General features: G+C 41.7%; 1 protein-coding gene across 1 annotated transcript; it reads left to right on the top strand.

Annotated features, from left to right (window-relative positions):
- Window positions 1-803: 803 nt before the first annotated feature.
- Window positions 804-11,612, top strand: LIN7C (lin-7 homolog C, crumbs cell polarity complex component). Its single transcript, XM_084207271.1, has 5 exons — window positions 804-851; window positions 5,316-5,434; window positions 6,533-6,604; window positions 6,929-7,138; window positions 9,622-11,612. The coding sequence occupies exons 1-5, from the start codon at window positions 815-817 to the stop codon at window positions 9,775-9,777; spliced, it is 594 nt and encodes a 197-aa protein (XP_084063397.1). The 5' UTR covers window positions 804-814; the 3' UTR covers window positions 9,778-11,612.
- The last annotated feature ends 235 nt before the right edge of the window (window positions 11,613-11,847 follow it).

The following is an 11,847-nucleotide window of genomic DNA, read 5'->3' as shown; positions in this document are numbered from 1 at the left end:
TTTCCAGAAGAAACTCACACAGTAAGTATGTCATGCTTGTACTTGCAGTGATTTAAGACAGATGGTAAATTCAATGCATTAGCCCCACAAAGAGATTAAACTGGTGCCAAACAGGAAATATAAAGCACGTCTCGCATTTCACACAGGCAGAACGGTATTTATGTATGTAGATATTTGTAGATAGAAAAATGTATCTATTATGTGTCAAATATATACTGTTTGCTATATATTATATAATTTTGTGCTGTATATATATTTATTTATTATATAATACAACATTGTATAGTGGACCTATACTGTTTGAAGTTGCAGAACTCTGTCTCCTTAGTGGGCACTGTTTTTTCCACGTAGTGTCAAAAACCTTGCTGAAGTCCAGGCAGAGAACATTTCTCTCTCTAGGAGGCTGTATATTTAACATTATTTACATATTTAACACACGTACATATCCCATCTCCAGGGGCACGCCGGGCTCACAGAAGGATCTGCCCCCGCAGTGCGGTGTTGTGTCAATAATCCTCAGTCACGCTAAAGCATGGGGAACAAAACGGAGAGGACATTTTCCACTGAAATTCCCATCGGGATTTGGACATCGCACAGTCCAGAGCAATAATGTCCAGGTACACTGTCGGGCGGGCAGTCAGGCAGCTGTCGGGAGCCGGCAGCGGGCTCGCCTGGCCGGCGGTGCTGAGCACGGCCGGGCGGGCACCGGCGGCTCACCCGCCCCTCACGGCGTTCGGCCCCGGGGCCGCCACGGCCGGGCCGCCTCGCCCTTCCGGCGACGCGCCGTCACTTCCGCCGGGCCGGGCAGGACGAGATGGCGGCGCTGGGCGAGCCCGTGCGGCTGGAGCGAGGTGAGCGCGGCCGCGGCCCGCACGGGCGCTCCGCCGATCTCTGCTCGGGCGGGCGGCGGCAGCAGGGGAGCCCCTGGCCCGGCCTGGGGCCGCGCGGCGGTGGCAGCAGTGGCCGTGCCGCCCTCCCGGCCTGCCGCAGGAGCCGAGCCGCTGCTCCCCGCCGGGCGCAGCCGCGGCTCGTTCGAACAGCTGATGGGATTTGAGCAGAGTGCCGTCGCTTCTGGCTCTTGGGAGCGTTTCGGCGGGGCGAACCTGTTGGGCTTCGATTTTTGCAGCCCCTGGAGGTTTTTCTCCGTTTCGGTTTGCGGCTGAGCTTCCATGGAGGCACTCGCCTGGGGTCTTCTGTAGCAGTGTCTGCTCTGCCTTCGCTGCTGTGAACGCTTCAGCCTGCTCTTACTCAGCCTGCTGTCTCTCGGTTTCTGCCTCTCTCATGGGAAGACTTCATCTGAACACAGCAGAATTCTTAAGAGTTCTGAGTTCAGTTGGTTAGCTGTGTGTTAGGGTTAGGAATTATCATTTACTTCTTTTGTAGAAGACGGCTGACACATGCAGGGATCCCGCTACATTTGTTCACGATTGTCTTCTGTTACCCTGTCATATTTGTTTTCACCCCATTTTTCTAGTATGTAGTCTTAATTTGTGTTGTTAATACGTGCACTATGTAACTGGAATTAAGAGCAAGACAAAGTATAGAGCCTAGTTGGATATTTTTGTGTAGTATGTTTGTGAGATTTATCCAGTTTTTAAGAAACAATTATAAATTTCCTTCAATGTGATGATCTGATACTGTGTAAGGCCTACAGATGCTTTTATAACAAAAAAGATGATTGGTTTGTTGGTATGGATTTAGGACAGTAGGGACTGGAACATGAAATTTACATGGGAAATTATTATTGATAATTAGAAATAATGTTTTTGAAAAGGAAAACAGGTGACATAGAGGTGATTGATTGCTCTGACTTTGCCCCCTACTAGCACCACCACTTTTGCTCTTGGTGCTAGGTGTATTTTTGTAGGTGTATAACACACTGTACATGCCCGCTTTATTTTTCTGGTACTATCGTGTTACCTGCTGAGGAGCTCAGTTTTTCTTTTTTTTGCCAGCCCCACTTCCCATTCTGCCCGGGAACCCCTTGTACTGTGTGAGTTGGCTTGTAAATAGTGAGTTATGTAAGGTCTCTGCTTCACACAGCTCATCTCCTCTCTCTGCTCAAGGCTTGTTAATTAGGGCAGCTGCTCAGCAGTGGATTAGTTGTGCTTGGGAGGTCTGCAGATTTAAGGCTCAGGTCCCATCCTTCAGCTCATTACCCTGCCACTGTGCTCTGTCCCTGAAAACAAACCAATCTGCAGAGTTACTTCAGGATCAGTGAAACAAAGGAGCTGTTTGGTCTTCAGGCGTATTGGTCTTTTAAAGGAAAGGAGAAAAAGAGAGCCCTTTATAATGGACCTACAGAAGCAAGAGCCTTATTTACAGAAATAGGTAACTGTTAATTGTGTGGGGTCGACTGCACTTGACCTGATGATGAGTCATAATTAGCTTGAAAGTGAAAGTCACTAATGTTGTTGGCATATAGCAGAAGAAAAGAGAGAATAGTGTAGAAATGAGCTGGTTTTAAATCCGTACCTTATGCTTACCACGAGGACAACTGGAAATTCTTGTACACCACCTCCCAAAGTCACCAGAGGGCAGGAATGAAACCACAGTTAACAATCTGGTTCTTCTTACAGTTTAGTGGTGATGTGCTAACCATGCACACAGCAGAATCTAGAATGCTTGCACATAAGCAGTGGAGGTGATTAATCAGGAGTATCTGTGAGGATGCTGTGTTTTCTCTCTTTCTGTGTTTTGGTCACACATGCCATCTTGCTGGTTTTCCCCCCACCACATTCTTTTAGTTTAAATGTGGTTTTTTTCAGGATTTCAATCTAGTGATCCCAAAAAATTGATTTGTGAAGAGCAGGCAGTGTGGTATAAAAAGGAAGAAAATGTGAAAAGAAAAGCAAATTTTCCATTATGTATGGATTCTTTTTTACAGTTAGTTTTATGGTTTGGGTTTTTTTAATTATCCATGTCTGGAGCTACATCAGTGTCAATCCTTGTTGAAATCTGTCCCTGGATCACTTGTGTACTGTTCATGTTGATCTCTGGCGCTGAATGGTTGGCTAAGCTATGGTGTCTGTATTGTGAGGAAGGCACTTCCAGCTGATCATATTCCAGCTAGTCATTCAGGAGGAAGCAAATTGCCTCAACACAGTAGTCAACAAGCTTTTCTTGCAAAATGAAAGGTGTGTTTTGCCCCTTATTCCTAGCAAAACTCTTTTTCCTAAGGCAGTATTGCTGGCATAGATGGAATATTCAGCTTTTGACTTGTGGTGCCCAGTGCAGTTCAGCAGAAGAGAGCTGTGCTCAGTTGCACTTCCACACTGGTATAATGGGATCCTCTCAATGACACACAGCTGCTGGGAGCAGTGTCCTGCTGATGGGATGTATGGTCTCTATCTATGTGAGTAACAACTGTGGTGTGATAGGTAATTTATTGAGTACTGAGGATCTGACTCTCATGCTGTGTCTGGCTGCTCTGAGTTTTTACTTTATAGCAGTAGTTTGGTCCTTTTATCTGAAAACACTTTTCTGTCCAAGTGTGTCCTCTGCTTTAGTTTCATCTAAAATGAATCCAGTCCAGTGTATCCTAATCACTTTTTGAAAAGCTGATTCTGTGTTCTTAGTCTGTAGTTAATGAAAGTCACAGCTGGTTCCCAGACAAACCAATTTTACCTTAGCGTAAAAGCATTTAATGACACAGGGGCTGTGTCATTAAATGCTTTGTCTGTTCAGAGATACAGGTAGGAAGCATATCTTAGTGACAAAACATGAAGGTGGAAAAAAGATAAATTATCTTTTATTTTATTATGCCAAGATAAACTTGGCATTCTGGTGTCTTCATTTCTACAGCTACTCCTTGTATCAGTCCATTGTTGTCACCTTTTGAAGTTTCTTGCAGAATCCTAATCAAACTGATAGCAAGTTTGTACACCTTACATCTTAATGTGGCTCATAGACCCTAGGCTCAGGAATGGCTACATGGAGCTGTAGTCTTTATGTGCATGCAATAATCATTTCTCTGAAAACATCTGCAGGTATTGAAATGATAGTGGTGTTGTAGTTGATAGATTTGCCAGAGGTTTGTCATTTATGTGTGGAGTGCTGTCAGTTTCCATTTGATCATAGCTCTTCAAGTTAATCAGTGAGCTACTTGATGAATGAATAAGTGCTATGTTAATCAGTACTGCTGGTGCTGAGCACAGGGGTTACTAAGAATGTTGGTGATTTTGCATCATCTAGAATGTCTTTAATTTCACCCACTGTTTTGGTGAATTTTGAAGAATTACAAAGTATATATTGGGAAATAAGCTTTAAATGTGGGGTTTTTTTTCATTTTTCAGTTATACAAATAGTAACTGTGAAAAATGTGTTCTCTGTAGAGCATGGGATTATTAGTAGCTCATTTAGGTTTCGATATTGCATTGCTCTAGATAGCTGATGCTTATAAAGCTTGGAAATGCTTGCCAGAAAGCACCAAGATCCTGTTCTAAAATGATAGTAGATTAATCACTGCTTTTTTGTCTTTGTGATAATGAAAGTAATTCTTTCAATCTGCTTTTCTAAGACTGTTCTAGTTCTGTTCAAGGACTCTTCTGTGTTTCAGAATAATCACTAATGTAACAGCTTGGAAGTACAAGTGAGGGATGTGAATGTATTCTGCTCTTCTGGTGCTGCCAAGAGAATGTCACACTGCATTTGGTGCCTGTCTTGAGTCATTCTGGTCTGGAGTCAAATCCCTCGTGGAGTTCATTACACAGAGCAGCATTTATGAGAAAATGGACAATGCAAACTCTTAGGAACAAATTTCAGGGAACTGAAAGAGGTTTGGGGTTCAGGATTCTAGACTATGGAGATGTTGTCTCTCAGTAGATAATATAAAAAGGAGTTGTGCTGGTTTTATAAGCACTTGAGGAGGGAGAAGTAATAGGCCACATAGTTTTCAGCCCTCTTCTATGGGCAGTATTGGTATACCTTATTGAACTAATTTTTGAATATTTGTTGATATTATAGCTGGTGTTAACAAAATGCCATCCCATAGAGTATTATGAAGTGTGCACTTCCAATACTTTAATCCATATATCAATATTTCAGTCCTTTGAGAAAAAAAATTGGATTGTCTTTGCAATATGCATATGTCAGTGATAGCTCCAGATGTGTTACAGGCTTGTTGTTGATCTATAGGAGGCTGGAAGTAGTGGTTTATTGTAGCCTTTTGTAAAGACATGATTTTATGGGTAACAAAACTTAAAGCATAGTTTTAAAGGGTATGCAAGTGCACACACACAATTTAAAAAAAAAAACAAAGATACCTTGAGGTTCCTCAGGCATTCCTGATTACTAGTGCTTTATTTTTTTCATAGACATCTGCCGAGCAATTGAATTGCTGGAAAAGTTACAGAGAAGTGGAGAAGTGCCACCACAAAAGCTACAGGCGTTGCAAAGGGTTCTGCAGAGTGAATTCTGTAATGCTGTAAGGGAGGTAAGTTAACTTGATGTAACAGTTACCTTCAGTCAAAGACCAATATGATTTACTTTTTCCTTCTTGTGCTCACTGCAGTAAGCTGATTTTGAACTTCATAAAACAGCATTTAATTTACAGACCTTAACAGAACAAGCCTTATTTTTAAGTAATTTCAAAATAAAATATATATACCATAGGTGTATAAAATAATGGCTTAGTAGCAAATCACTTCTTAAAGGTTATTTTGAGAGTCTGTCTTTATGGCAGTTAACAGGACATTTTCCAGTTGGTATGTCAGAATAGACCAAGTACCAATTGCCTATGTGAGACAAAGTACCAAATGTTAGTTTTAAGCCAGATCCACACCATCTTTAGGTGTAGTCTTGTGCCACCTCATCTTCATCCCAACTATTGTTTTGGAGACTTTTAGGTGATAGGATGTGCCTTGCTGTTGCTGTTTCTTATGTTAATACTGATGATAACAGCAGGAATGATTTGTTAAAAACCTGTTTGTAGACACAGGCGTCATCTCCATGTTTTTATGCCATTGAGGATGCTGTACTCAGCAAGTACAAATGGTTGGCAGGGAGATGAGATGAGGGTTAGCCTGCAGTGGAAGCACCTCCTTAGCATTAGTATTCTTACTGTCTCTGTGTTTTCAATCTTTTTTTTTCCCTAACATACTCAGTTAGTTGCTAAAGTTGAAGGAAAATTTGGGAGCTTTTGGGGAGGGGTGGGTTGTCAGCAAAGCCTTGAAGAGCTGCCCTGAAGTGGTTTTGTGTGCATCCGTGTTGAACAATTCCATCTTGAATCAAGCAAGAGAAAATACCTGGAGTGAGGCGTGGCAGCCCAGCCATCAGCATTCCCAAATTCCTGGTGGGGTCTGAGTTCTGTGCAAGGAGGGGAGCCTTAGGCTGAGACTGAGCAGCAGAGAAATACTGAAAGAGTTGTTTCTTCAGAGTGTTAGATGGCCTGTTCTTGTTGTGAGTCAGGGAGTAGCATTAGAGGTGTGTGCTTTTAAGACACACAGTTTTGAGTTGCACCTGATATTTTCCTGCTTAGGTAATGTAACAAAATATCTGTTGTACTCCTACTGAAACTGTTTTGTCTCTACAGGTGTATGAACATGTGTATGAAACTGTGGATATCAGCAGTAGCCCTGAAGTCAGAGCTAATGCAACAGCAAAGGTAAAAGCCAAACCATAACTTGCAAAAAATACAGTAGTTCATTCAGAAGCAGAAGATTATATAAAATTCAGAAGGCTATTACCTGGATGTCTGTTAAAATGGATAAGCTTAACAGGTTACTTGTGATTTGTAAATTTCTTCCATTTCAATTTTATTCTTGGAGTTATGAATTTTTCATGCTGATGTTGGTAGGTAGGGAATTAATTCTCATTTGTCTTAACATGTAAGTACTTTAAGATAAAATACATTTTCAGCCTGCTCACTGTGTCTAGCTAAAGAGACTATTTAATTTCCTATAAATGAAAAAAATCTTGTTTCTCACAGGCCACAGTAGCTGCATTTGCTGCTAGTGAAGGTCATTCTCATCCCAGAGTGGTTGAGCTACCCAAAACAGAAGAAGGCCTTGGCTTCAACATTATGGGAGGCAAAGAACAAAATTCTCCAATTTATATCTCTCGGATTATCCCTGGAGGCATAGCTGACAGACACGGAGGCCTGAAACGCGGTGACCAGCTGCTTTCTGTAAACGGAGTGGTAGGAGCTGCGTTTCTCTTTTTATGTAGCAGTGGCTGCTTGTTTCCACTTGAGGGGGCACAGAGAACACATGACACAAGCTCCTTGTTCTTCTGATCCTGGCAAAAGACTCTCTTTTTGTCCTCCCAAAACAAACTTGCTTAGGTTTCTGTAGAGTTGTGTGCATTGAGAGTTTTAGGATTATGTTTTGGTTATCTGTCTCAAATAGGAACTATTTATATCAGTGTTTCAGATTCTGAGGGGTTGTATAAATGTAGTCAGAGAATTTTGTAAAATACAAACTGCCTTCATTTTTAATCCAAGTTTCATGGTGCAGATTTCTACCAATAGAGTTTTCTGCACCTTCTAAGATAGGTAGTAAATTATGCTATGTTGCTTTTGGCTGATCAGATTCTCATTTTTCCCATAGTAAAAATGCTACTGCATGATGAAAGCTGTAATGAGATGGGAATACAAGGTGGTGTGACCTTGTATGGTATTTTTTTTCCTTCCACTTAACTATACTGAGCTTCAGAAGCAAGCTTTTTACTGTATTTTGAGAATTGTGTGTCAAAAGTGCTGATGTGAAATTTTTTTTAGTAAGTATCCTCTTCTAAAGAATTAACAATTTAAAAAGTAGAAGGGAAGCTGGAAAGGAAAAGGTTATGGGCAGGCTTTGACTTGAGACAGCTTTCAGTCCAATGCATGTAAATATTTCCTAAACACTCGCTTTTATTTACAGAGAGGCTCTATGCAGGCTTAAAATTAATATGCTTATTACATCTGTAAACCAACTTTTATTTTAAGACTGAGAGTCAGACTAGATTCTGGGGGGGTTTTGACTCTGGAAAGGAATAGTGACTGGGTACAGATCCTGGGTGTCTGTACTCTAGGAACTCCTGGCTGGCACAGATCTGATGTGCCTGGCTCCTGACTGATACCTGGGAGTCCAGCTATCCTCTTCAAGAGGCATCAGAGAAATCGGCTGTGCTGATGCACCTGGGCTTGCCTTTGCCTTCTGTTACTGGGGAGCATTGAGGCACTGGTGTCAAACTCCTCACACGGCTCCTTCCTCACCCACAGACTCTCTTAAGGACAGCAAAAGCACCACTCCACCCAAAACTGAGCCTGATCATCAGGCAGCTGGTACAGCTAACAATGGCTCTCTGCGTGCTTGCATATGTGTAAATATATATATATAGCCCTTGTAAAAATACAGCAAGTGCAGAAATTGCTGATAAGCATGCTACAGTAGTCAGAAAATCCTTGTCATCTGATATTTACAGGTGGAATCCTGTCATCATAATACATGACAGGCATTTTCTTGTGATTGTAATTTATACTTCAATAGTAATAATAGAAAATGCCACTACCAAGACTGCAGGGAATATGACTGAAATATGACTCTTTTTTTTTCGGGTGGGAGATCTTTAGTGTACTCCAGAACTAAGGTGTTTTCATAGAATTAAACAGAGCTCTGCAAACCTTTTAGTACCAGTTTTAAACAGAGCAGCCTACACATCCACTTGAATAACAAAAATGAAGACATTCAGATGTATGTGGTTGTCTAAGTCTGGTAGAAGAGAAAAAACTTGGGGCTTTTTTAACTGTTGTTTTTCTTTCTGTAAGTAACTTTATAGTGACGGGGAAACCCTCCAATCAACAGGTTCTAGCTTCTAAAAGTTCTTCTAGTGGGAGGTGGGCTTGGAGTAGTCCTGTCATTGTGTTTCATAAGTTTGGGAGGAAGAAGTGTTGCTGATAAAATAGATGCTGTGCAAGAATGCGTTGGATGCTATTTTTGAGAACCGTTGCTTAAAAATTGTAATGAGATGAATCTGCTATAATTCTAAGAAATTCTGAGAGTTGGTATAGGAAAGCATTTTTATTGTGGTCTTCCTGAGTTGGGTCAGGCTGTTGATAATGAGTTTAGAGGCAATGAACTGGAATGGTGTGGGTTTGCTGAGAGACACGTGGGGCAGGACTAAGACAGGCAACACACTGCATGTTAGTTGCTCCATTGCAAGCAGGCAGCATGCACTGTTCTGCCTTGTTGTGATGCCAGGTAACACCAAGAAGGCAGTTATCTTGCAGTTGGCTGTGCCAGTTTATTAAGCAAATTGAGGGTGACTGTTAAATTTTAAATGCATTCAAAAGAATAATAATAATATTAAATTTTAAGTAAGTATTCTCCTGAAGCTTTTGGGTTTTGAGTGTAATTTCATAATCGACTAAGGTTATCATTGCAGAATTTAATTGTTCAGCATAAATCTAATGATTTTTGCACTATTCTTTTGCTAATACTAATTAGCATTTTTATTGTCAGCTCACTTGGTTTGTTTAAATGTAAGTCCTGAGATTGCGTTACATTGTCCTTATGCAGTCCTGAAAATAGAGTACCTCTAAATAAATACATAAATATAATTGCTTATACTTCTATAGCATTGTACAAAAAATCAGTTTTCAGTTTGTGTCTTTACTAACACTAGCTGGTTTGTACTTCACAGAGCGTGGAAGGGGAGCACCATGAGAAGGCAGTGGAACTGCTGAAGGCAGCTCAAGGGAAGGTTAAATTAGTTGTGCGATACACGCCCAAAGTCCTGGAAGAAATGGAGTCGAGGTTTGAAAAGATGAGATCAGCAAAACGAAGGCAGCAAAATTAACAGTGTGCAATAACTTAAAGAGACAATATATATTCCTTTTGCATTTTGTAGTTTCTTTGTGACTCAGTTGATCCAACGCCTGTCATAAGACCCTGTCCTTTTCATAGAATCATGGAACAGTTGAGGTTGGAGGGACTAGATCTAGTCCATGCCCCATTGCCCAGCTGAGAGTAGGGCCAGCTGGAGCAGGTTGCTCAGGAGTGTGGTCAGCTGAGTTACTAAATATCTCTAAGGATGGAGACTCCAGAAGATGTCTGGGCAGTCTGTTCTAGTGTTTTTCTCTCCCTTACACTATGAAGATCCATTCCTATGTTTAAATAGAGCTTCTGTTATTTCCATTTGTGTTCCCTTCCTCTTGTCCATCACTAGATTCACTGGGAAGAGTTAGGCTCTTCCTTCACTCCTCCCTCTCAGGCATTGACACAGGCTGGTGAGATCACCTGAGCCCTCTCTTCTCCAGGTGAGAGAGACAATCCCAGCTCTCCCAAGTTCTCCTTGTCTGTAAGATACTCCAGTCACATAACCACCTTTGTGGCCCTCAACTGGATTCACTCTTGTGTGCCCATTTCTGTGTTGGGCTGGGGAGCCCAAAGCTGGACCCAGCGCTTCAGTTGTGTCTCAGGAGGACTGAGCAGAGTCAAGAGTCCCCTCCCTCAGCTTGCTGGCAGTGCTCCTTCAGTGCAGACCAGGGCACTGTGGGGTTTCTTTGCTGCAGGGGCCCGTGGTGGCTCACGGCTCACTGCTGTTCTCTGCAAGGCTGCTCTGCAGCTGCTCAGTGCCCAGTCTGTGCTGGTGGACCGGGCTATTCCCCCCGTGTAGGACTTTGCACTTTTCTTTGCTGCCCTTTGTGACTCTTGTTTGCCCGTTTCTCCAGCCTGCTGAGTCCCTTGGAGGGGTTTGCTGAGAGTGATCTGTGCCAGCCCCTGGGCTGATACTAAAAACCTGCAGGAGTTTGGACCAGCAGGGCCCTGGCTGCGCTGGCGGTGACTGGCACCCGGCAGGACAATTGGCCACTGAGCACAGCAATCCTCAGCAGTTCAGCCAGTTTCAGAATGTCTGCAGTCTCCTTGTGCCCCACGGGTTAGGGGGAATGTGTAGGTTTAGAATGGCCTGAAATGCCCTGGGGGAAGCATAAATGGCGATATTTCTCTTGGCTTTTTTAGTAAGTCTTGTGTCAGACTTTTAAGTGACAAAGTGAATTTACAGATTTTTTCAAAGGCATTTAATAAGACATAGTTGTACAATCAGCATCCTTTTTTTTCCAGCTTTCTTTTGACATTACTTAGCTTAGAATCTGCTGGGGGTTTTGCTAACTGATTTTTTTAAAAAAAGAAAACTCTTATGTAGCAGTATTTTGGCACTTTTCTTAGGGATATGTTGTATGTCAACTACAAAATGTAATCACAATCTACTGTGTAGCTGATACCAGATTTTGTAATGGTTTTGGTAAGTACATTGTTTTTACACTTCTGCTAAATTATAATTCACTACTCTGGAAATTGTATTACCTCTCCTGTAAATAATTTACAGTTGATGTTCTTATATAATGATGTTGTAATAGCCAACATGTACAAATTTGCAACAATCATTCCTGTAATTTGCATTATTTTGTACTAATTTTAAAGCAGTTATGGGGAAAAACATGATTGCAATTTGCAGTTCTGAATTGACTTTCTAGATGTATTTTTATATTGAGAAACTGATGATATGTAAATGCAGTGCAAAAGAAGTCCAGATATTCCCCTGACTTTCTGCTGTGTAAAAGAATTATTCATCTTACTGTCATACCATTCTTGTCTCTCTAACTTCTATTGTAGTCTTATTTCCATATTGAATGTATTGGTTCTGGAATTAGTACCTAAATTACTGATTGTTATTGAGTCTTATGCCAGGTTACTGTGACATGTGAACTTGTCTGGGGTTTTAGTACTGACTGCTTCTGACTTGGGGGATTCTTGTTTGTACTGCACAAGTACTGCATCACAACTGCTCCATAAGGACATCTCCATCTGTGGACAATTACTGTCTTGGCTCATGGATTCTTGATGGTGCCATGGGTTTTGTGTACCA

Source organism: Fringilla coelebs, assembly GCF_963513975.1.
Source record: "Fringilla coelebs genome assembly, chromosome: 6".
Classification (NCBI taxonomy): Eukaryota; Metazoa; Chordata; class Aves; order Passeriformes; family Fringillidae; genus Fringilla; species Fringilla coelebs.
This window is presented reverse-complemented; position numbering and strand designations above follow the sequence as displayed.